This window comes from Pinus tabuliformis, chromosome J (genome assembly GCF_031772625.1).
Source record: "Pinus tabuliformis cultivar Carrire ecotype Pingquan chromosome J, CPIR1, whole genome shotgun sequence".
Classification (NCBI taxonomy): domain Eukaryota; kingdom Viridiplantae; phylum Streptophyta; class Pinopsida; order Pinales; family Pinaceae; genus Pinus; species Pinus tabuliformis.
Window position 1 is genome coordinate 1,492,125,012 of NC_142295.1, and position 27,881 is coordinate 1,492,152,892.

Genomic DNA, 27,881 nt, shown 5'->3' on the forward strand with positions numbered 1-27,881 from the left:
TAAACATAGTTCAATATTTTTCCATTAATAAAATGAATTGTTTTTCTGCCGCATCTCTGTGTTTATGACTATATGAATATCTATAAGTTGTTGCACTCCTGTTTAAGTTTGGATCAATGGATGACCAATTCTACAGCATATGTAGGTAAGGTGAGTTTGGTGTTAGCAAACTCCCATAAACCATTCTCCATCAGGATCAATGTAACCCTCTCCTTCCAGGGAATGCAGTTTGATGCACCCTCCTACCTGTCCTCAAATTTTAACCTGGTTGTGGCCATCTCTCAAATCAAAAAATTTACTGAAAATACGTTGTTGGAAGTTTAAATCCTCTGTAGACCTGTATGAATTCTGATTTCTCCTTTTCAGAGTTGATGCTCTGATAGCATGCTAATTTCTTAATTCTAGAACTGGTTCTAATTCCTAGTATATTTTATAACCTAGAAAAAAAAATCTGCAATTACTGTAGGAAAACACTACAAATTTCCACTCAAAAAATTAAATAGTAGAAGCAAACATAGGAAATTAATCACACAGAAAAAATATCCCTCAGACTGATCTTCACTTTTTATTCTCAGAACAGTGAGGGCTTCCTTACTGGGAAAATGGCCCATAGTGAAATTACAGAAAGTTTACATCAAAATATAACCTGGTATATATGCCCTTGAAACCCCTGATTTCCACTTTGTTGGATTTTTCCTCCTCATGTGCGGCGTATGCAAAGACGGAAACCCTCACACTTGTGGCCTATAAACCCTCCTGGTCACTCGCACATGCAGCTCGATTTGAAGTCGGTCATCACACGTGTTGTCTCCTATGCAATCCTCTCTGCAATTCAACTTGCTCTCTTAGGTGTCACTCCTACAAAATCTGGTGCCCAAATTGGTACAGCCATGGCCTCCACTCAATCTCATTCTGTGGAATTTTTCTCTCACTACCACAACAATTCTTTTCTCTTTAGCCTTGAGTATCACACTCACTGAGAAAATCCCTTTCTTAAATCTGTGTCTTTCTCCTTGCCTTAGGCTGTCTTTTATAATTCTTTATTGAGCTAAATCCTTAAATCTAATCTCTGAAGTGATGGATGGCCAAGATTAAATCCTAACTGACCCCGTATCAATGGTTGAGATTAAGTCTAAATCACTAAAGTAGATAATTTATTCTTCCTTAGACTTTCCTAGCTCAATAGCCAACAGTAATTAATTAACTTAATTAATGTGTTTTTCCTAAGTTAGACTTAGGAAAATTATAAGTGACAACTTAATAAATTAAGCAAGTTTCCTAAGGAGGCTTTGGAAGATTCTTGTATGTTTGACACCTAGCCAATGCAGAAATGCTTGTCCACTACTACAAACATCAACAAGTGAAGGAAAACACACAAGAAACAGTGAGTGATTGAGTCACCAGTCACCAAGGACAGTGATTCAAGGAGATCTCAGCAAGGGTGATAAAGGAGTTTCATCCAGAGATCAAGTCCCAAGGAAGAGCGTAAACAGGAGAAACTATGTTGCATGAAATGGCGCCCAAGATGGCGTATATGTACTGGAAATGCCCTGAAACACCAAAAAACAGCCGAAACATAAATGTGCCTTGTTTCCATGACTGATTTTTCTTGTGCAGGCTCACTCAAACACTCAAGAAGGGTATGGGGCCTTTTTATGGTCCAAAAAAAATTAATCTACCACTAAAATTTATTTCTAATCACTCCATAAACTAATTTATCTCTAACCAATCCAGGATCCAGTTTCTTTGAACAAGCATCACCTTCTGTTTTTGTTAATGAGGATGAGAATGAGGATTATTGGGATATGAAATTGTACTTGTCTTCAGCTCATGTTTTATTTCATTTTTAGCACATATATTCATGTATAAAGGCTGATTTTGGAATCTTAGACGTATAGCCTCATCCATAAATGATAAATTCGGGTTTTGCATCATGTAATCATCTATAAGAGTTAATATAGACTGGGTTTTCCTTCTAAAATGCCATTTATGTGTCTCATTCTTTTTTCCCTTGCAAGATAATGTGTTATTAACTTAATTGTAAAAAGGTTACATACATACATACATTCACCCAATGCTTCCATTTTGGGGGGGTCACGTTTCTAGATGTCCACATTTAGGAAAATTCCAGACATTTCCACGTTTTGTGCAACTTAGAGGAGAAATCTGTAGAAAAAGGATTCAGCCACCCAGCATGCCATACAGGGCAACAGAGTGTGGGCCAAGAGTACAGCCACACAGGTGCAGTGCAGGGTTCATGCAGCAGGGAAAGAGTGCAGCCATACAGCTGCTGTGCAGGGTTTGTCAGCAGACCAAGAGTGCAGAAAGTCCAAGGTGTTTGTTGAAGAAATTCTGGTGGGTCGTACAGGAGCCCAGTAAAAATAAAAATAAAAATATTGTAACTTGCATTTATTTTCTGTGGGCCATTTTCACAGAAAGGTAGCCCTTGTATGCTGTGATATTATTTCAAGGAACAGCAGATTTGAAGGACAGAAATATTTTGTGTGCATGAGTAAAATTCGTTTCATGTGCTTCCAATGTAATTTCTATTTTGTCAGTTAAAAATCCCAATGTGTGCATTTTATTCTGTGAGCTGTATTAAATTTCAGCAGCAAGGAAATAATTTGTCAAGCTCTGGGGTTAGGAAAATTTAACACAGACAGTGTTTACAATTTTACCCTGACATACTCATATTTGTTTTTGGGGGGTGGCGAGGGGGAGGGCGTTGCAAAAATAATACACAATTCCACATCTCGTGTCACTTACTTTGCTATTCATGACAGCTGTATCACATTTAGGATTTAAGCAGCATCTGCTAGTTAAACCTTCAAAGATATATAACATTATGCCTTTTGTGTTTTATTTACTACACTTCTATAGTTCTTTTTCACCTTGGAGCGCCCCTGGGCACTCCCTTGAGAAACTGTATACTACACAAAGTCTTTCGGTAGAAACCACATGAGAGAATTTTTTGGCCGACGCATTTGTTTAATTCATTATGGATCACAGAAGCTTGAAAACAGAAACTGTATACTATTTATTTGGAAGATCTATTGGCCGCTTTTTTATTATCCATGGGCATTATAAATATTTTTCTTTCCATTTTTGTGCACAAATATAAAAAACATAGCACAACCTACTCGACTAATTGATAACTAGAAGTATTGTTTCACTGACCTGGATGATTTGTCCCGACTCTCCTTCTTGCTTGCCTTTCACATGTTTTGTCTTCAAGTTAACATCCTTGACAATAACCGTGCTATTATGCTTATTAACACTAGTGATCTCACCAATTTTACCCTTCTCATGGCCTGATATTAATTTGACTGTATCGCCTATCTTAACATGCATCTTTTTGAGAACTGGAAGACTGTTTGGTTTGGTTTCTGTTCTTTCCCATCGCTTAAGCTGCAAGAAAAAGAAAATCAAGATCATTTAGTATGACTTGAAAAGTTTCAGACAACAGACATGCATTGTCGTTTTCCAGAGACAAATTTGAGATACAGGTGGATTTCATAAGGATTTACCCTCTACTATGGGGAATGGGAAATATGTAATCTTTTTATTAAAAAAGAAGAAATGTGAAATATAAATGAAGTATTCAGAGTTCATGTCTAACAAAATGACAAATGTGGTATGCTGGTATTCTGCATATAAGGTTTTATATAAGCATTTGAAGGATCTATCATTTTTTAATCTTGGTGTTTGCTCATATTTCTATTCTGCCCCTCTTGTAACATACTATTTGCAGATCCCTTGATGAAAATTATGTCAATATACTCTTAAATTATTATAAATTTTCACTCATCTTAAATTATTATCATAATTATATTTACTAATAATTAGTATTAATAATCTTTATATATATATATATATATATATATATATATATATATGTTCATTAATTATTAATATTTATAAAATTAGTTATACTAATCAATTATTTTCATTCATTAGATTAATTCATTTTATATTCATTATTTTAATAAAATTAATTTAATTTTAAACAATAATTAATATTAACCAAAATTAATTAATATATATATCCCTAGTATTAATCCATATCTCACCTTAGGAATTAAATATTCTTTACTTCAAATGTTAGGGTTTTCCTCGTCAGCCCTTTTTCCTTTGCTTTGAAATTCATATTTATTTCTTCCCAACATGGTCATTTTTCTTCATATTCATTTTTCTTCCTGAAGATGAACAGCACTAGCTGGTTCGAAACGTCGAGATATCCCAAATCTGATGCAATGAACCCTGAAACTAATCTTCAACCATTTTCAAATCACAGAAGCCTAAATTCTGAAATTCTTTCCCTATATAGAAGGGAAATTTTCAAAGAAGTTTGTAAATTTGAACGATGCCGGTTAATAATTGCAAAGAAGAAAACTGACCTTGCATTTCTCAAACGCTGTAGAGACTCCTCTATAATCCCCGTTTTTGCCAGAATTCATCATGCCCTCAAGAATAATAAACATTGTCAAGTTTTCACTAAGGCGAGTTTGATCCTTCTCTGTTTACAAATCAAAGAAACTCTATCTAAACTTAATTCTTTGTCCCAACATTCTTTCCTCTTACATATGAAATTAGCGTCTTCCATTAATCCGATCCTCTGGGACAGAATCGATGCTTAATCTACTCTAAAATCTATTCGTTTTTTAAGATTTTGCTCAGTTGAACCCAGTGATGATAATATCGGCGAAATATCGCCGAATATCGGAAATATCGCGATTTTTTCGGCGAGCCGAAATATCGCCAAGAAAATATCGCGATATTTTTGGTTCCCGAAAATATCGCGACATTTCCGAGATATCGCTGATATCTCAGCAAAATATCGCGAGACGACATAAAATATCGTCGGGGGTGATATGTCGCAGCTAGAAAAGGGAAAATCGTTTTTTTTCTTCATTTTTGTTTCTGAGTGTTGGAGATGGAAGGGGAAGAGGTTTGTGGTGGTTGTCAAGGAGGGTTTCAGGATCAAACAACGATTATCACCACCAACTAAGATTTTTTTGTGGATCAAAGATTGAAGAACAGTGAGACAAACTTCATTTCTTCCATTAAGAGGTATGTTCTTAAAAACCCCTATGTTAATGATTTTTTCATAGATTTAGGGTTATGCTTGCTTGCCTCTTTGCCTAACAACATTTTGTTTCTTTTTTTTCCCATTTGCTATGATTTTCATGCCCATGAGCCAATGCAAGGGTTTTCTCCATATTTGGACAGCAAGCTTCATTTTGTTTTCAACTTTCTTATGCACCCTCTTATTGCCATTTTTCATTCACATTGCAAATAATGTAGTAATTTTTTTTTTTAAATGAGGCGGTTATTACTTATTATTTTTTGTATTGGGGGGTTTAATGCCAAACTTTTGTTTTTTTTGTGCCCTAGGTTTGAATTAGTTCACTACAAATGTCAAATATGCCAAAAGTCTTGGACCCATTTTGGGAGTATGGAGAAGTTGTTGGTGGGGCAAATCGGGCATATATATCATGCAAATTGTGTGGGACCACGATGTCAGGAGGGGTTACACGATTGAAATACCATCTAACTAGACTCCCTACACATGATGCAGATGTAATGCCTTGTATGGTTTCTAGTGCAGAGGTTATACAAAAAGCTCTTGAAGCAATTGTTGAACATGATAGAAAGAAAGTTGCTAGGGAGAGGTCAATGGTCTCAGATAGATAGCTACTAGTTTTATTTGTTTTGCAACTTTTGCTACATATTAGTTTGTAACTCATGATGATGAAATACTTGTAAAGTTTTATATATGTGACGTTATTTTGTTTGAGTCCTTGATTGGACAATTATCAGGGATCAGCAGGATATGTGACGTTATTTTGTTTGAGTCCTTGATTGGACAATTATCAGGGATCAGCAGGATTTGGTATCGCCTTTGAAGTTTGATGTATCATTTCTATTTGACATCATATATATCAATGCTTTCTTCATATTTATGTGCCAATGTGTTTAGTTCATGTTGTTATTGCTTTATATGTTTAGAAATCTGAAAAAAAATGAATATATTATGCATTTTTTATGCTTGCCGATATTTGCCGATATTTTCGCCGATATTGTCGATAAGATGTTTTCTGGACCCTCGCCGATATTTTGTTGATACCGATATTTTCAACACTGGTTGAAACAATCCCAAAATTTTGATAAACTGGTCAATAGAATGTCTCCCTCTCGTATAAACTCTAATCTCAACAATAATCATTTTTCTACCCATAGCAGACCAGTCGATGATGTTAATTCATAGCCATAATCAATTTGGATAATAATTATGTCATCAGTAACATTGACACAAAATCCGATGATTACCATCATATTGTCAACGCTAACCTGCACAAATTAAAATAGTCTCAGATTAGTTCATTAAATACACTTATCAAGAATATCAAATCCTCTAATAAATTTTGTAACTCAGCCAACCATCTGTGTTCCTGTAAAAATTCTGACATTCCTGTAGTGCCCCGCACTAGTTGACTGACAATGATATGACACTAACATTTATTTAGCCCTAAGGCCCACACATTATTCTTTGAGGACCTCAGGTCGAGGATCCGAGCACATGACTCTATTATTTGTGGTTGTGATGTTTATGTATGTTCTCCATTGATATTATGATGAAGATAGCATTAATGGTTATGTAAGTTCTCTATTGATATTATGATGATTGTAGCATAAATGGTTAAGTTTGGTCTCTATTGAATTTATGATGATGATGGCAGTAAAGGATATGTATGCTCTCTATTGATATCATGATGATGATAGCATTGACGGGTAGGTATATTTCTATTAATGTTACAATGTTGATAGCTTTGATGAATATGTATGTTTCCATTGATGTTATGATGATGATAGCCATGATGGATGTGTTCCCTATGTTACCTACTTGCATTAGTTCTAGTTCACAATGAACAATGATGCGAACGACTAGGTGATGTTAATGATGCTATTATGACAATGACTAACACTGAGAAACCTTGTTACTGATGATTATTGAGTATGGCAGGAAACCACCAGAGGCACTCGCATATGACGAGTTGACGACACCTGGTTTGATGAAAATTTATATTATTTTATCTTTGAAATTCTAAGTCAATTTTGAAACCTGCTATATATGTTTATCTATATTTTGATGATATGTTAGTGGTTGCAGGCACAGATTAGTTGCTTGGCCGAATGACTCACATATGGGTGATGGGGTTGTACAATTGGATGGAACTGCATGGGAGGGGTGGGACAGTGTCCCTGATCTCACCCACTAGCACTCCCACTATGACTTGGGCTGGAAAGGTTGAAACACCTTTGCCTTGAAGATCACGATGTCATGAGGGCAGGTCCCAAAGTTGGGTCGCTCATGAGGGATTTTACCAGGGGGCACACATCAAGGCAGATTCCTTGATCCCTGACACCATTAGTCTCACTATAGCAGGCAACATAAGAGATGATAGTGGTCTCTGTCATTGCACCTATACTTTCCCCTCGTAGCCACTGAATGCTTGAAGGGCAAGTGGCGTGGCACCCTTGGAACTTCAAGGGAATTTCTTGAAGGGCACAACCAACTTGGCACCCTTGGCATCACAAATAAACTGTTAGGTGTGGCACCCTTGGAACTTCAAGGGAAGTTCTTGAAGGGCACGACCAAACTTGGCACCCTTGGAATCATTAAAAATAAATAAATTAATAAATATAATCAAGATATGAAAACCATGTAAATTCACATCAAGTGGTAAATGATGATTAGAACCGAGGTAATTAAATCAAGAATAAAACTTGGGTTAAGGGGATCATAGGAAGAAATAAAATATTTTACCTTAAAAACTCTACCCTTCCCATGTTGGAAAATTTTAGGTAGATAATGTAATTTAATTAGGTAAAAAGGGGAAAGAGGGACATAAATGTAAGGATAATTATTAATCCTAAAATACTTAAACCTAATTAAGATTTAAGAGAAGAGGATGGTGAATTAAAATAAGATTAATAAATTAAATTTTAGAGAAATTTAAGGAACCTCCATGTGGCAACAACCAACATAAGAATATCCATCTAAGAGATAACTTGAGTTAAATTAGGGAGTAGATAGGGGATCAAATCTTGACTTATCAATTGACTTTAGTAATGAACACAAATTAAGGAGTAAAAAGGGGGATTAAGAGACAACTAGGAGAAGAAATAGGAATGTTGTTGAGGTGAGGAAAAATATTAGTTTTAAATTAAAATTTAAGTAAATAATTTTGGAGACCCTTGATGAGAGAGTGACACATGGGTGGGTGAATAATCAAACTATTGAATTATCAAAAATAATTAATTATGCATGAAATGCTAAGTGTCGCCTACGAGGACTCCTATAAAAGAAGGGGCAGGCCATGGGAGAAGGGATTTTTTTTTACCCTATTGTTGGATGGATGAGACTATGTCAAAGTAGTGACCACAAGCTATAGTGATTTTGGTGAGGTAGAGGACTTTAGAGAGGGGACTCTTGAGCCAAAGAGTGCTCTCCTCTACCAGCTAATACATTCCTCCATTGTACAACCCCACTGCAGCTAGAGGGCCGCGGGGAAGGAGAGTACTCAAGGAGTAGGTTGGGAGGTCAACCGGTGGGTCATTGCATTCGGACTAAGCACGTCAACATTCACACTTGGAGGCAACCAACAATAAAGGAGGGAAAATAGCGGGAAGTCAAGTTTGAATCTCGTCGCCTGGTGAATGGTACCTATGTTGTTATAATATTCTTTTGTATGATTTCATTATGGTTTTAGTTAATAATATGTAAATTTGATTATATGTTCAATGAAGTGAAATTTAGAAAAGTTTTATAGAATGTTCAATAACTTTTGAGTTCCCAATGCTATTATCTTATGATTGTATTTTTAGTTTGTTTAAAACAAATAAAATAAATAAATAAATAATAGGGTTGGTCCCTACAGTTCCTCTCGCAACCGCTTCAACTTTGATCTATTCAGGTAATAACTTTGTATGTTCTTCCTTGTCCATAGTTGCGTATACCTCTAACCAGCCGACGGAAATCATTCCTTCTCCCACAACTTCACCGTTTGCTCCTTCACCTCCTACACACTCAATCACTCCATCTGTTATGAATAAACTATAGGAAATAATGTAAAATAATGTAAATGATAACAATCATAAATAATTATTATTTAATTAGTAATTAGGTTGAAGAGGCATGTCTAAATGAGACATGCCTCTCCATGAAGAGACACCTGCCTGGTATATAAGCAAACCTCTCATTGTAACATCATTCTTATTCACACATTTAATATATAATATTTGTATCCTCATGGATATCTTTATATTCCAAGTCTTCTGGAGTAATTAATCTGTAGAAGGAACTTTGTTAGCTTCAAGCTTCATTTCGTATTAGAGCAGTCAATCCTTTTGCTGCTTCACCGCTGCACAGAGCCACGCTCTTTAATCCAAGCCCTTGGCCATCGACTTTTCGTCAACTTTATTGTTGTTGCAGTTCAAGCGTTTTGCTACAATTGGAGTTTCTCCATTTCGTCATTTAGGCTTTTGGCCATAAAATTAATTAAAAAGAAAGAAAGAAAGAAAAAACAAAAAAATTGAATTTAAAAAAAAAAAAGAAATAAATAAAATTATAAAAAAATATTGGATAACAAAATTATTAAAGAAAAAAATAAAAGAAGAGGGAGAATATACATATACTATCGAAAATTAAAAAAAAATAAAAATAAAAAATAAAATAAAATATATATAGTACAACATAATTGTTGGGATGACGTCGCTCATCTACCCCAAGCCGCATCCGTCTGAATTGAAGCCGCACAGTCCGACTGTCCCTACAACCGCCAACAATTCCATCGCCGCCAACAGTTCCATCACCGCGACTGGCTTGCGCTAATCCTTCTGCTCTGGGCTACCCATGTCCCTGTCTCCACCATTGTTGTCCGCTCACAGTTATTCTGGTCCCTGTTCTGATGTCCCCACCGCTGCTTCCCGTACGTGAATCGGCTGGTCCCCATCTGCGTCCAAACTTATCTGCATTCCGTTATCCACTCTCGTCCATTTCCAGTCTGTCGTTCTTCCCCACTATTCCCCCGCTGTCGATTTTTTTCGATACACTCGGCCACCATATCTAATCTCGTGTTCTGTCAGCTGCCTCTTCCACAAATCGTCACACCCGTCGAACATTCATTCCACCTTTTTTTTAGTTGACTCACGACTTCATTTTTTTCACTGCTATATATAAGTTATATAGTTCATTATATGATTAAAATTATTATATAGTTTTAACCATATAGTTATATATTATAATTATATAGTGTGAAAATTCTATCACTGCAACCTCTGATTTACTTTTCCTACTTATTCTTCAATAAGTTATTTATGAAATTCCTTCAATAAACATTAAAATAAATTCTGCTGCAGATATCACACCGTAATACAAAAACAAACACATGTACAAGAATCAACACATTGACACAGATATTTTGGACAACAATCCCCGGAAAAACCCAATGTGGGAAAACTGATGCAGCAAGGGAGGATTTTATTATTCAGCAATTCTTTAGTACAACAGGGTGCCAAACTGGCTTACCCATAGAGAGAAAAATTCTCCAGCACTTCTCCCAGTCCCAACGTCAGCTTGGCTAACTTGTGCATGGCTCCCAGACACTCTGCGTCAGCCCCTACTTAACTGCGTCAGCCCTGGGCCTCTCTGTGTCACCCACGCAGACCCTATGTCAGCCTCTCTTGCCTCAGCGCTGGTCTCCAGTGGTTGATCCCGTCTCTCTGTTCCACACTTGCTGCCTCCTGACTGCTCACCAGACCACTAGTTCGAATTTCTCAGCTAACCCTACTCCAGAAATTGAGTTGACTGGTCTCCCTAAGTGTGTTCTCCAAATGACTCTCAAGCCTCTTATACTTTTCTCGTTGACAAATCAACGGCTGAGATTAAGTCCCTAATCAACGGCTAAGATTATCTCTAGCTTGATCCATGACTTTTGGGCCCTTCTAAAACAGTTTTATATTAATTCACATTAATATTTTATTTTCCCTAAGTTTACACTTAGGGACTCCATAAAAAATATTAATTATTTTAATATCTCCCAAACTATTTAGAATCTACCCAAACCATTTCTGTGTATTGGAGATCTCATGTGCTTTAGCCTCTCCACCAATTTTCGTGGCTAGAGCACATCTGATGCTACCCCAAATCAATATTCCCTCTTAGCGAAGACTGTACTCAAGCAATACTCCTCACTGTGTATCACCCTGATCATTCGGCATCGGTCCCTATGCTGATGCTAAGCCTACCTGCCTAACATCCTCTGTACTGCTGCATCCTGTACTACTGCCCATGGCTCTGCTACTGCCACTGCTGCATCTGTACGACAACTCCCTCTGCATCCGTGCTGCTGCTGGTCCTTTCTCCCAACACAGCATCCGTACTGCAACTCCCTCTGCATCTGTGTTGTTATCACTCCCATTTCTACTACTGAAATGGGTTCTTTACCATCCCCATCTTTTCCCTGAAGTAGTCAAACTTTGTCCTTCCAAGGGCCTTGGAGAGGATGTCCACCACCTGTTCTCGTGTAAGAGTGTAGCTCAACTGTGCAGTGCCTCGTTAGACACAGTCCCTAACAAAGTGACACTGGATATCAATATGCTTCGACCTATCATGAAACACTGGATTCTCAGAGAGCTTGATGCAACTCTGATTATCACACATGATCCTGGTCACCTCCATATTCCTTCTGAATAGGTTCACAAGCAGTTTTCTAAGCCTCATGGCCTCACACGAAGCTATGCTCGCCGCCATATATTCTGCCTCAGATGAGCTCAGAGCCACAGACTTTTGTTTCCTACTACACCAGGAGGTCATTCCTGATCCAATGTTGAAACAGTACCCAAAGGTACTTTTCCGATCCACTAAAATTCTTGCCCAATCTGCTTCAGGAAATCCACTCAAACTGATATCCTTACCTTTGGTGTACAGGAGTCCATAATCGATTGTTCCCTATAAATACCTGAGAACATGTTTGGTTGCTGCCCAGTGTGCCCTCTTTGGTTCCACAATGAACTGACTGAGGGTGTTGACAATGTAGCAAATGTCTGGCCTTGTATTGACTAGATACATTAGGGACCCTATGAGCTGCCTGTATAGGGTGGGATCAACATCCTTGTCTTTTGATGCATCATTCTTCTTCCAGTTGGTGACCATTGGAGTAGCCATGGGTCTATAGTCCTCCATACCGAATCTTTTCAAGATTTTTGTAGCATACCTCCCTTACCCAAGGAAGTTTTCTCCCTTCTGCTGCCAAACTTCCAACCCTCGAAAGTAATGCATTCATCCCAAATTATTCATATCGAATTTTGTGGCTAGATTCTTCTTGCAGTCCCCAATGAGCCTGGATGATCCTGTCTGAAAGAGATCATCCACATACAATACTAAGATTAGCGGCTCATTCTCTACAACCATATAGTAGAGATTTGGATCCGCGTCACTCTTGACAAATCCCATCTTCTGCAAGTAGCCATCTATTCGACCATACAATGCTCTAGGTGCATGTTTCAGCCCATACAAGGCTTTCTTCAATCTGCATACATGAGACTTCTTCTCATGTGTCTCAAAGCCCTTTGGACTAGGTTGCACGAAACGAGGAAATGGGTACGAGTTTCCAAAATGGGAAGCGATACAAAACGTGACCTCCCCAAATTTTGGAAACGGGGAAACACAAATATATATATATATATATTGAAAATATATATATATATGTGTGTGTGTGTGTGTGTGTGCGTGTGTGTGCAATCATAAAGCATAAATGATACATTATAATTTATGACACTTAAACATTAAGATTTAATTTACATCACATTTATTCATGAATGATCACATAATGAAAATAAAAATATCGGACTATCCAAAAGCAACCTTTACTATATATCCAAATCTCAAAATCAGCCTTTATTTATATTAATATATGAGGCTGCAAGTACAATAAAGACTATAACGCTGCAAGAGAGAGATCCAAATCAGGATTTTCTGCATCCACGTCCCATTCTTTAGAAGGACCACTGTTTCATTGGGAGTCTCCTCTTACATAGTCGAGCGACCTTAGTGCTCTTGATTAAATACAAGTTTCATACCCTAGTACCCTACATGATCTTGATTATTGGGAGTTTCCCCTGCATAGAGGGCTTGGTTCTCTTGATTAAATACAAGTTCCATACCCTAGTACATGATCAAATCCAATGGAAACATTGCAATCTCCCCAATCCTAAAATCTTGAAAAACAGATAAGTCTGCTAGATTTTGAGTGAGATTTAAAATTCTACTTTCTCCATATGAAATACAATGAGGGCGAAACCACTCTCAAACATCCTGAGTCATTTCATGGTAATGTTAAAAATTTAAGTAAAAGGATGAAAATGAAAAATAAAGGAGAATATCACTTTTGCTTTAAGAATTTAACATTACCATGAACTGCATATGCCTCAAACTTCCTGATGAACTGCATATCAACACTAGGGCAAAAATTCACTTTTATAACTTTAGACACGCATCTACAAACAACTAGAAGTCACTAACATACCCTAAAAATAAATTAAAAAACAAATTTTAAAAAAAAAAACACAAGTTAATGAGGAAACGTGGGTTGTACGGCCGTGAAACGCGTTTCCGACCGTACTGGCCACGTTTCCATTTCGGGAAATGTGGCAGTACGGCCGGAAACGCGTTTCATGGCCGTACCAAATGCATTTCCACGTTTTGTACCAATTTTCGTATGGAAACGGACCTCTGTACCACGTTTCCTACAACATAACCTCGGGACCATTCAGACCAGAAACAACAAACTGATGTTCCAAAGAATAATGGTGTAACATCAATCCAGTCCTATGATGACAAGTCGTTACAAAATTCCAGTGATTAGAATATTACACAAAAGATTAATCTAGGATGGTTTGATCCCTTCTCAGTGTGACAGTTTTGTTTGTCACTTAGAAGATCACATCAACTTGTATCAATGAAGATGATTGTTCTGAGACGAAAATACATTTCCAAAAAATACATCTAGCCTTTTTCATCAACAAACTTTGAGGACAAAGCTTTTTGAGGAGGAAGGCAATGTTATGAATAAACATATAGGAAATAATGTAAAGGATAATAATCATAAATAATGATTAGTTAATTAGTAATTAGGTTGAAGAGGCATGTCTAAATGAGACATGACTCTCCATGAAGAGACACCTGCTTGGTATATAAGCAAGCCTCTCATTTTCATTGTAACATCATTCTTATTCACACATTTAATATATAATATTTGTATCCTCATGGATATCTTTATATTCCAAGTCTTCTGGAATAATTAATCTGTAGAAGGAACTTCGTTCGCTTCACCATCCTCATTGGACTTTGTCCCTCTCTCCTCATCAAATCCCTCAAAGATTCCACTTAATTCACAATCTACTTATTGTTCCACCTCCCTACCAAATCTGCCCACGCACGCCCTTTTGTTGAACAAACCTGTTTCATCATCCATTCCAACCTCTACAAACACTTTTTCCTCCCCCATCTTTCATTTATCCATCCGACCATATCAATGACCACTATACAACCACAAACCCTAATCAAATCATTGTCGGCCCCCTACCATAAAGCCTAGCCTTTCTCGCCAACTTGTTGTTAACCTATCTAGTGTTCCAATTGATTCCCACACTCAAAGCCTTCTTGAGAAAGGCTTGAATTTCTCTATTGCCCCCCGCAAAATCCCTATTGAAGACATATTATGTAATATCAAATATGGTATTAAAGATCTTCCTGATGATATTAAAGAAGAAATTAGACATGATTGCTCCATCATCCTAAGAAAAGCTAAAACCCCTAAAAATAACGTAAATAAACATGAATTTCTTGCCCTTAAATCCCTAAAAAATGATCCTAACATTGTTGTACTAAAAGAAGATAAAGGAGGTGTTGTTGTTATCATGAATCGAAAATATTAAGAAGATAAAATGTTTGACCACCTCCTCAATAATGGGAACTATAAAAAGCTAAGTAAAAATCCTCTGAAGAAAATTTCTCAAATTGTCTCCAATTCCATCAAGACTTGTGATGAGAATGATTACATGAAACTTATTGAAAATCATCCCTCCACACCTAGAATATATGGTCTACCCAAAATCTGTAAGTATGGGATCCCATTAAGACCCATTGTCAACACAATTGGAGGGCCCACCTACCTTCTTGCTAAACACCTCTCCAAAAAACTCAAGCCTCTCATGGGCAATACTTGCTCCTTTGTCAAAGACTCCTCCCATTTTGTTACTGAAATTAAAGATATAAAACTTGAACCACATGAATTACTTGTTAGTTTCGTTGTCATTTCACTTTTCACTAAGATTCCCGTAGATGGTGCCATGAATGTTATTAATAAAATTGATGATCCCAACACAGCTAGGTTAATCGAAATATGTCTTAAATCCACATTTTTTAGTTTCAAAATGAAATTTACGAACAGACATGTGGTGTGGCTATGGGCTCCCCTCTCTCCCCAATGATTGCTAATTTGTTTATGGAAGATCTTGAATACAAAGCCTTAGATTCTGCCACTTTCAAACCTAGGCTCTAGAAACGATTTGTCAACGACACATTCATCATTTGGCCCCATGGTCATGAAAAATTAGAAATATTTAAACAACACATTAATAATCAATCTGAATTCATCAAATTTACCATGGAGATTGAAGAAAATGGTAGTCTTCCATTTCTAGATGTTTTGGTTACTAGGAATCAAGATGGATCCATCTCCCATCAAGTTTACCGCAAGCCTACACATACTGAACAATACCTCCATGCTAATTCCCACCACCATACCTTAGCAACAAGAACCCTGCAAATTTCCAACAACTGTTGATTTGGGGTAGCATCGGATGTGTTCTAGCCATGAAAATTGGTGGAGAGGCTAAGCACATGAGATCTCCAAGACCCAGAAATGGTTCGGGCAGATTCTAACCAGTTTGGGAGATATTAAAATAATTAATATTTTTAATGGAGTTCCTAAGTCTAAACTTAGGAAAAATAAAATATTAATGGGTATTAATATAAAACTAGGTTAGAAGCGACAACAAAAGAGCTCTGGACTTCCATTCTACTGAATATGCCCTCACTATGCCAATGGCAGGGGCTGGCTGTGAAGGATGCCTGGGACACTTGGTGGACCGTTGCCACTCCGACAAAAGCCAGAAACTTACCACTCCTCATCTGTTGGACCATTTGGATAGCTCGCAATCAATTAATCTTTCAGAACATTGCCCCCCATTGGCCCTCCATCTCGGCTCGCATTCTGTCGGACTATTAGAACATCCCAGAGGAAGAAGCAAACACCACTCCCAGGCACGTCACCCCTAAAAGCATAAATCACTCACTGCCATGGGCATATTTTGATGGCTCAGCTCAGGAAAACAATTGTGGGGGAGGAGCCATCCTACACCTTTCTGGATCTCACCTTTTCCATATACAAATGGGCATGGGGAGAGGCACAAATAACTTTGTTGAACTTATCACAGCCAAATATGTCATTCAATATGCCCTAGAAAAACAATGCAGAAATCTACAATTATTTGGGGACTCAAAACTTGTTTGCAATTGGATTAATAAAACTGCTAATTGCTTTGCATATACTTTGAGACATATCTTGGACGAGACTCATCAACTCATCACTCTTTTTGACACTTTTGTTTGTCACCATATATATAGGGAATGCAACACAGCTGCCGATTTATTATCCAAGGAAGTAGCGCACAGGCTTGTCCAGACTTGGTTGATCCAGGAACAGAGGGATGGTGCACATTATCAGCACTATCATAGACCTTTCATGTACCTTACAGATTAACTGGCTCGAATGGAGTCTGCTTATTTTTTATTATGTAAAAATTTATAATGTTTATAAGTTTTCAGACTTGCAAAGTGTTTAACATAAAAAACTCTCTGCGTAGACTTTTTTTTTTACCGAACTACTAATGAAGTACAGTGTCTCCTTGCGTGGAGTACACCATTTTTGATATCTCATACCAGATAGGCTTATGCCTCACATACAGCATATGCTTTGCATCTACAAAATGTAATTGTCTTACACTAATGAAAATTACGACTTTTCCAAGGGGAAAAAAACTAGGTTAGAAGGTTCCAAAAGTCATGGATCAAGCCAAATCTAATCTTAGCCGTTGATTAGAGATTTAATCTCGGTCGTTGAAGGACCAACAGGAAAAGTATAAGAGGAGGCTTGAGGGTCAGTTGGAAGATACACTAGAGTGATCAGTCATTCGATTTACTAGAGCAGCATTTGATAAGTAAAAGTCAAATCAGTGATCAGCAGCGAGGGGCAGTGAGTACTGGACAGAGAGGTAGAGATAATGCCGAGAGACCAGCGCAGAGGCAGAGAGGCAGACGCAGAAGCCAGAGCAGGCCACGCAGAGCCCAGTAGAGACAACGAAGAGGCCAGAGGGCCTGCATCATCCACGCAGAAGGCAGCAGGAGTGACACAGAGGGTCCCAGAGGCTGCACAGTGCCTCAGAGGGCTAACGTAGAGGGTTCTAAGGCTGACGCAGAGGCCAGGAGGACTAACGCATTGCTTCAGTGTTGCTAGAGAGGGTTTCGTGGGGCAAGTTTTCTGAATACCAGCTTCCGAATAGAGAGGTATTACTGTCGATTGTTTTTCTCAGTCAGGTGAGCCAGTTTGGCACCCTGCTATACTCAAGGATATACTGCATAATAATATAGCCCTCAGAATTTTTGCATCGGTTTTCCCGCATTGGATTTTTCCAGGGACGAGTTGTCCAAAATTAACGGTCTCACTTATGTGTTTGTTTTCTTTCAGTTGTTGATCTATAGATGGTTGAGACTGTATTGTGTTTATTTCGATGTTTATATGTTTAAATAACTTGTTGGTAATTAACAAGTAGGAGAAATAAACCAAAAGAATACAGATAAAATTTCCAACGGATAGACTTAGAAATTTCAACAACAACAACCACTTAAATAATGAGAAAACTCATCTTCTTGATGTTTTTATGAAAAATGGCTACACCAAACTCCAAGTCATTAAAGCCTTTAAAAATGCTAACAAAAGTCCTAAATCAAAATATGATATCAACGATAATGTTTCCAGAGTTTGTCTCCCTTACATTCGTAGGACTTCTAACAAAATTTCTCATATCCTTAGAAAGAAGAACATCATCCCTACCTTTAAACCTATGAACACCATTCGTAGCCACCTTAGGTCCATCAAAGATCCCATTGACCCCACCAATAAAAAAGGTGTGTATTTGATCCCCTATTCTTGTGGGAAATCTTGTGGGTGAAATCAGTTGCTCCATAAAAATGAGAAACCAAGAGCATTGTGCTAACATAAAACTCAATCGATCTCACTCATTTGCCCTTGCAGAGCACTCCTTAAAGACCAACCATCACATTTGCATTGAAAACACCAGTATCTTGGCTAAGATTGACCATTACCACCTCAGGAAATTTATGGAGGTGATTGAAATTGGTAAGCATCCCAATAACCGAAATAGAGATGATGGGTGAAAAATCAGTGAAAACTGGATTCCCACCCTCACCGCTAGAACCGCCCCTTCCTAATCCTTCTTTGCAAATAGTAAATATTTCTATCGTTAATGATTATCCTTATTTTCTAGTCATAATCCCTAACATATTTTCCATTAATTTACTTAATTCTCCCCCATTTAATTTTAAACTTTATATATATCATGCTTACTATATATTCAAGAGTCATATCAATATTCTCCAATCACTGCAAAAAATTTCCCTCATCTTAAATTATCATAATTATAGATAACATATATATTAAGAGATTCCATTTATTAAGTAATGTTAATAATACTAACTACATATTCATAATCAAATCAATACTCCTAAATTATTATATATTTTCACTCATCTTAAATTATTATCATAATTATATTTACTAATAATTAGTATTAATAATCATTGAATATATATATATATATATATATATATATATATATATATATATATATATATATTCATTAACTATTAATAATTATAAAAATAGTTATACTAATCAATTCTTTTCATTCATTCTATGAAACCGAATTCATCCCCCAAGCCCATTGTGTCCCTAATCCAACGAATCGAACACGATTCAGGCAGATTTGAATCCGAAAATCGGGATTCATCGTGTCTGATTAGGACAATCGAATCCAAATCGTGTCCTGATCGAACCCGATTTTCGACTTCGAATCCGGAAAAAGGGATGTCGCACAGCATTACAAAGGCAATTTTTGCCTCCCTATTTGCACATTCACTTGTTTAGTTTGTTGTGGGTTTGTTATGGGTGTTTGGGAGCAAGGAGCAAAGGGTGTGGGAGCATTTTCAAGGAGATTCAAGCAACAAGTAAGTGCATTTTCTCTCTTTTTTTTGCATTTTTATTACAACAGTTTGCATGTGCATTTTTTGTTTTTTTTTTTTACAGCATTCATGGCTCAATCAAGGGCAGCAAGGAAGGGGCAAAGGAAGGGGAAGAATGTCCCCATTGGAGATGCCCCTCCTCTCCCAATTTCATCAAGGTCTGCAAGTGTTCCCTCTATTGCAAGTGGGGTTGCAACAGCAGCTTCAAATGTTGAGGGAAGACTTCCTCCTCAAGGTAACAAATATCCCTTGTGGAAATATGTCACAAGAGAGCAAGGGCCACCCAGCAAGGTGAAGGGAGGAGGCAATGTGAGTTGGAAATGCAACTATTGCCACAATACTTTCACGAGCACATATTTCCGTGTGAAAGGTCATTTGTTGGCTTTACCAGGTTATGGAATTGGAGCTTGTACAAATGTGCCTTTACCAAAGAGGAAAGAAATGCAAAGAGAGTCTAATGTTGGTATGACAAATGTGATTGCAAAATCAAAAAAACAAGAATGATGACCCCTTCCATTCTTGAGGAAAAGCAACAACAAATTCCCATTTGAGAGTTCTGGTGGGGGACAAGCAGCAAAAAGAAAGGCAATTTCACTTGGTCCAATGGACAAGATTTTTCAGAAGGAGAAACGAGAAGAGCTTGATCTCACCATTGCCTTTTTTTCTATCAAAACTTCATATCCTTTAATGTTGCATGCTCACCTCTATTTATTGAGATGTGCTGAGCTCTAACTCAAGGGGCTCCATCAGGGTATGTGCCTCCTAGATCAGAGAAGCTTAGAACCACATTATTGACGAAGGCAAAAAAAGGGGGAAAAAATGCTTGAGCCTATTAAAGCATCATGGCCAACATTTGGGGTTAGCAATGTTTCTGATGGATGGACAGATCTAGCACAGCACCCACTCATCAACTTCGCGATGTCTTCCTTGAATGGTCTAGTTTTCTTGAAAGCAATGGATGCACTTGGACAATACAAGGATGCACAATATATGGATGAGTTGTTTATTAAAGTTATTGAAGATGTAGGTGTTTGTTCTTGTGTGAAAATCATTACAGATAATAAACCTGTTTGCAAGGTTGTTGGCATGATTGTGGAAGCTAAATATCCACAAGTGTTTTGGACAGCTTGCATTGCCCATTCATTGAACTTAGCACTGAAATCTATTGCTTCTGTGGTGCTTTGGATTGATAACATTATTGAGGATGCACGACATATTCGTAACTTTGTACAAAATCATACAAATGCCCTTACTATCTACAAGGAGTACAACAATCTATTATTGTTGAAGATTGCGGATACACGGTTTGCCTCTTCATTCATCATGTTGAAGAGGTTGAGGGAGGTCAAGACTGCTCATAGTGCCATGGTTATTTCAGATTTTTGGTCTTTTTGGAGAAAGACAAATCAAGTAGCCTCTAAAAGAGTGAAGGGCATTGTGTTAGATGATGCTTGGTGGGAGAGGGTAGATCTACTTATTCAAATCATGGACCCTATCATTTCTTTGTGAAAATTCCTAAACCGGAATCCCCACTGCAGCAATTGATGATATTTCTACTACTTGTTAGATTTACATGAACAAGTTATTTGCAGTTTCCTACGACAAATATTGAAATACATACATAGCAACATTCACTTAATTAATTTATATGTGGAAACAAGAGACTGAGCAAGAAAGAAAATACAACACAATAACACTGTTATTTTTGGACCAATGTTCCCGGAAAAACCCAATATGGGAAAACCGATGCAGTAGCTCTAATGGTTTTATATTATTAAACAGTAGTTTCTGAATACAACTCTGGATGCCCTTCCGACAATCCAGTTACAGAGAAAATAAACTGGTAGAAAAAACTTAGTGAGATTACCTCACTCTACCCGGCAATTTCAGTTGTTCCGGCAGTTGAATTGATTGTCCCTGGCTACCTCTGCGCTGGCCCTACATCAACCTCAACAAGCTCTGCATCAGCCCAACTGGGAAATGTCTGCCCTCTGGAGCAGTTTCCAGCCCTCCCACTCAGAAATCTCAGCTCCACGGCAGATTTCGGACTTCTGCACTGGAAGACTGTGTTGCTTCTGTGTGAGCCTTTCTGGCTCTACGTTAGTTCTTGCGTGGGCCCTTCTGGCCCAGCGTCAACCCCTCTTGGGTCTGCATTGCCTCCTCCTGGTGCCTCTCTACTGCTGATCCTGGGTCCTAGAGAAGATACTCCAACCCAACTATCCCTACCCCTCACTGCAAAAGCTCACTATCGAAAATCTCCTAGCAGCTGATCAATCAACGGCCCAAATTAGATCCTAATCAATGGCTAGGATCATATTGACTTGACCTCGGCCTTCTTCTAGAAGTTTCACCCATAGTTTATATTAATACCCTTTAATTATTTTAATTTCCTAAGTTTAGACTTAGGGTCCCATTAAAAATAATTAATTATTTTAATAAAATTGTCTCCAGGTGGAATTTCCCAAAACGATTTCTGGGTATTGGAGAATGCATGTGTCTAAGCCTCCTTGCAAATTTTGAGACTTAGAGCACATATGATGCTACCAGAAATCAACACACCCTCTTAGTGAGGAATGTGCTCTAACAATGCTTCCCATTGAAGCATCATTCTGACTTCCTAACATCATCCTCTGCGTTGTTGATGTCTAACATGTTGTCCACCAACTACTGCGTTGTTGTTGCAACTGTACTGTTGCTGACGCTACCACTGTCAACACTGCATCCATACTACAACTCCCTCTCAAGTGTTGCATTTGTGCTGCTGCTAGCACTGCTACTGCTAACTACCACTGCACTGCAAATTGTTGTTGCTACTCCACCAGCAACGGAAAAACATCCCAAATTACTAAACAAAATGTGTTCAGTATGATACCATGTGAATGTTGGACTCTGACTGCTGCTACTCTCTGCGTTGACCCCCTGAATCTACTACGTTGTTGCTGACCTCTGCTCTGTGCCATCTGCATTACTGCCAACTCTACTCTGCGTTGTTCAGTCTCTGGCTCTCCTAGCTACTGCAACTGTCTCTCTGACACTCCTCGACACATTCCAACACTAATCAATCCTGGTACTTCTAATTTGGGCTCTCATAGCAAGGAATTGATCTGAGAGGTGGGTTCCTCAAGGATCCTGCCCATCTGTAGCTCTTTCGAACTACAACTCCAAATCAGCCCACCTCCCTCCTGGAGGTATCTCAGCTATCATGGCGAACTCCTCTTCGATCTTCGCGGGCGCAGCCTTCAGATTGTGTTTCTCATCCTTGTCCTTCTTCTTGAGAGGACATTGTCTAGCATAGTGACACATCTCACCACGCCTGAAACACTTGATCTTTGAGACATCCTTCTTACGTCTTTGCTGCTCCTGTTGTCCCTTCGATGCAAGGGTTGCATTCTCCTCCTCCTCCTTAGGCTTCAACCCACTGTTGATGCTTCCATCAAGTTTAACCTTGACTAAGTCTCTCCTCATCTCCTCTTATTTTAGAGCTGCCCAAATCTCATCCCAATTCGGCAAAGTTGCTCTGCACAGGATACTCTGGACAAAGACTTGCCACTCATCTGAGACATAATTGGCGGTCAGTCTAACCAACTCTGAATCTTGAGGTGTATGCCCCACAATAGACAATTCATCGCGGGTCTCCTCAAGCTTCGTGAAGAATGGATCCACACGCTTCCCTTTCTGCATCTGAGCAGATCTCAGCTTTTGTTCAAGGTACATCTTCTGCTGCTCAAAAAATCCCTGATATAACATAGACAAAGCATCACACATCTCCTTAGCAGTCCCTCTACTAGCAACGTGACGGACCACATGATCCTTCACTCTGTCGAGGATCATTCTTTTTGCCTTCGCCATCTTAGCCTTGTATTTCTTCAACGGTTCTGCATCTGCAGGGATAACCACCACGATGTCGACATGTGTCTTGAGGGCATGCTCATCTAGAAGGAATGACATTCCTGCCTTCCAGATGACGTTGTTGGATGCCCCATCCAACCTATCCTGATCCCTCAAGCCACTGGTTTCCATTTCTGCCACAAATGTCGAAAATCTCCTCTCTCCTCTACATTGTTGTTGGGCTAGCCTACACACCCCTTACTGGTGCTAGTAAAACTGCTATCACTTACTACTGCTCAGCTCTAAAGAATTCGAATTCCTTGGCTAGGAATTCTTTGAGGAAGAAAATCCCTCAACCGTGCTTCTCCTCTCTCTTTTGACGATTTTCTGCCCAGCAACCTGCCTGCAGAAAAATTTGCGTCCCACCAGCTTCTCACATAGAGGCTTCAGCGCTACTCCCTCTACACCGGCAAAAGCTCGATTTGGAAGTCCTCTCCGTTGACTCACTCGGAAAGAGACTGTCTCGAACTTTTAGCCCTCCGGCTAAGAACTGCACAAACCCTCTGGGGTTTCGAACTACTCCCTCCCGCAACTTTTCGATCTCCCTCTTCTGCTCAGCGCTGGGTTCTTTAGCACTGCTCTTCTTGTTCCACCTACAGCTCTGATACCATGTGAAAATCCCTAAACCGGAATCCCTACTGCAACAACTGATGATATTTCTCCTACTTGTTAGGTTTACATGAACAAGTTAATTGCAGTTTCCTACGACAAATATTGAAATAAATACATTGTAGCCTTCACTTAATTAATTTATATGCGGAAACAAGAGACTGAGCAAGAAATAAAATACAACACAATAACACCGTTATTTTTGGACAAATGTCCCCGGAAAAGCCCAATGTGCAGTAGCTCTGTGAGTTTTATATTATTAAGCAATAGTTTTTGAATACAACTCTGGATGCCCTTCCGGCAATCCAGTTACAAAGAAAATAAACTGGCAAAAAAAACTTAGTGAGATTACCTCACTCTACCTGGCACTTTTGACTGTTCCGGCAACTGAACTGACTGTCCCTGGCTATCTCTGTGTTGTCCCTGCGTAGGCCCTGCGTCAGCCTCAACAAGCTTTGTGTCAACCCAACTGGGAAACGTCTGCCCTCTGGAGCAGTTTCCAGCCCTCCCAGCTCAGAAATCTCAGCTCCCCGACAGATTTTGGGCCTCTGCACTGGAAGACTACGTTGCTTCTGCATGAGCCCTTTTGGCTCTGTGTCAGCGCTATGTGGGCCCTTCTGGCCCACCGTCAACCCTCCTGGATCTGCGTTGCCTCCTCCTATTGTCTCTTTGCCTCTCTGCTGTTGATCCTGGATCCTGGAGAAGATACTCCAACCCAACTATCCCTGCCCCTCACTGCAAAATCTCACTATCGAAAATCCCCCTGCAACTGCTCTGCTTCAGAAAATCGATTCTCTAAACTCACTCCGTGTGTTCTCCAAGTGCCCATCAAGCTTCCTCTTATAATCCTCTCGTTGATCAATCAATGGCCCAGATTAGATCCTAATCAATGGCTAGGATCATATGGACTCGATCTTCACCTTCTAGAAGTTTCACCCATAGTTTATATTAATACCCTTTAATTATTTTAATTTCCTAAGTTTAGACTTAGGATCCCATTAAAAATGATTAATTATTTTAATAAAACTATCTCCGAGTGGAATTTCCCAAAACGATTTCTGAGTATTGGAGAATGCATGTGTCTAAGCCTCCCTGCAAATTTTGAGACTTGGAGCACATCCGATGCTACCAGAAATCAACATTATTTTCTTCGATTTGCAGATACAGACCAACCCATCCTAAGAGAGGTTTATGAGGGATGGGATTCCACCTTTTTTAAAGCCTTGCACAGTTTCCAAGGTTTCCGCTTTATAACTGATCGCAATCGGGGCTCTCCGCGGTCACATTAACACACACCTCCTGCGCATCTGATATGCAATTAACCTTCCTTTCGGATTTCAAATCATATAAAACTGCGCTTATAACCATATCGGGTCCACATTCATCCAACGCCCTTCCATTGCGCTCTCCATTCAAACTCCGATCAGTGATCAAATTATAATTGTCGATCTAGACTCGATCCAACAGTTGGACTTTCAACCGATCAACAAAACAGAACGACGACCCCTCACCATCAATCTTCCTCCATCATATCCGACGATTAATATTGGTTTCGAGTAGACAACGAGCACAGGGATTAACCGCCCGATAAAGCGGTTTCCCCTCACCACCTTTGTGCTACGTGTCGAATGGTGAGTGGAATCGGGCGCTCACCCTTCCATACCACTTACCATTTAGACCTCGCCCGAAATACCACTTCCATATATAAATCCGCCTTTTTGCGACTATCTTCCGCGCTCTTTCACCGTGCAATGACCGTTGATCTATGAGATCGATGGTTCTCGTTCTTTGTTGCCTATGTTGTTGATCTTCGAGATCCAACGGTTCCTATGTATCGATGACTCGCCTCTTCGTTCGTCCCTTTGCCTTGACTTTAATTCATTCCTCAGTGTTTTTCCTGTGGGTTCGGGTTTTTCTTCAGGGTTTCGACCTTCCGCTTCCGCTGCTCAACTTCCTCTGAGCTTAACTCCTCTGCGAATTCTCACTTCACTACCTCTCCAGAGCTCCACTCTGATTCTCCAATTGGATTCAAAGACGCATTATGATTCCTCTAAATCATTCTCTCCTCTGCGTAGTTCTACAGAACTCTGCCTGCAACCTCTGTTACAGAATACACAATTTTCACGTAATTCAATCATTTAATATCCATTCACACATCTATGCAGTTCTGGAATAAACCTTTATATACATGAATATAAACAACTGATTACATATCGAGACCCTCTGTCTCACAGGCCTGATCTTCAATATCAGTGGCCTCCTCCCCTTTACTCTGCCCGTAGGCTTACATTTATACCAGAAAGGTTTTGTTGAACTAATTCTGGTTCAAATCCTAGATCTACTGAACTGACTCCTAGATGTCTTCTATGTCCACTTCTAACTTCAATTAATTCCTAAGAACTCTCTCTAGTTCCTCGAATCATGAAACTACCTTTAGAGTTATAATTGGCTTCTAACTCTCTTTTAATTATTAACCACTCATGTTCTCATTTATTTGAGAGCATTTACAAACATCCTCACGCATCTAATTAATTCCTATTCTAATCAATTAAAAGCCTAAATATTACATTAATTTGAGACTTAGGAAACCAATTTCCTTAAATCACATGACCCCCCCCATGTCTACTAAAATACAATGATTTTCCTTGGGTTGAATGCTCCTACATCAGACTCCCAAAGTAGAAAATATTCATGATCTCCTAATCATGTGTCTTCATGTGTTGATAGGAAACCTCCAGGGTCCCAAACTTTAGTTTGTAACTGTCTGAAAGCTCTGCACCTTTGTTGTTGTTGTATGTCTGCTATTTTCTGTTTCATCTTCCTCTCCTTGTCAATTAGGTTCAAATTCTGATTGATCATGTTTCCTGCTACTATCATTTTCCTCCCTATGGCCTGTTTCATCATTAGCTGCCATAATTCTTCAATCTCCATCTCCAGTACATCCTTGGACTGGTCTATACTTTGCCACTTACTTCTGCCTCTTTCTCTTTGTTTCAGGTTGTTGCTGTTGTCCACCAACTCTTCAATCTGTTGTTCTTCTTCTTGGAGTTGGATTTGTTGAATGCTATCACTTACTCTTATTCTTTCTCTCATTCTTACTTGTTCTGCGATTCTTGCTACCTCCCTTTCATCCTTACCCTCTTTCATGATTATTTTTGTCTGCACTGAATCATGACTTTCCAGCATTCTCTCTAGCAATTGAGCATCTCTGTTCCATGGATTGAATTCTTCCACAGAATCTTCTTCTTTCATCTTTATTTGGCTGCTCATCGGTGCCAAATTTCCTTCAGCATCTGCAACAAAACCTACACTCAAAAACCACTTGTTAAAATCAAAAACATAAAGCTTCTGTGCCTTATCTTTCTTTGGCAACAATTCAGTTTGTTGCTCTGTTTCTTTCTTCTCTGTCAGCACATTAGTATGCTATTTTGAATTCTCAAAAGAATTCATGAGACTGTCAACTAGTCTCTCCCCCACATCATCTGCTCTAATGATGTCTTCCTGCTCTTGTCCACTGTAGTGAACTCCTTTTGCAATCACACTGTCATACTCTGAATTTTCCAGCAAATATTCCAGCAATGCAATTTCTCTGTGATACTTCATAAGTACTTCATCATCACTTATAATTCCTGCATTTATAAACAAATTATCAATTTGAAAATCACAAGGTTCAACAGTCTCAACTGTTGCTTCACTTATCAGCTCTTCAGACTGAATTTCATCTCCTTCTTTCACAAGAATTTCTTCTTGTGTTGTCACAGTTTCAAATATCAATGCATTATTAAGTTCTTTCTACTGCAATAAATCATTGCTTCTCTCATTTAAGAGACATTCTCCATCCTCCTTTACTTCAGAGTTTTTATCTTCTGAAAGATACTCTTCCATACTTCTGACAGTTTCAAAAGATTGCTCATCCTCTGCAAAACACTCCTTTGTT

The 27,881-nt window shown here is 38.7% G+C and overlaps 1 protein-coding gene across 1 annotated transcript in view; it reads right to left on the minus strand.

The window, feature by feature from the left end:
- Positions 1-27,881, minus strand: part of RPL24 (Translation protein SH3-like family protein) — a 286,928-nt gene that overhangs the window by 69,276 nt on the left and 189,771 nt on the right. Inside the window, exon 3 of the mRNA XM_089379678.1 lies at positions 3,178-3,408. Coding sequence (XP_089235804.1) covers positions 3,178-3,408 — 231 coding nt within the window. The remainder of the gene's footprint in view (positions 1-3,177; positions 3,409-27,881) is intronic.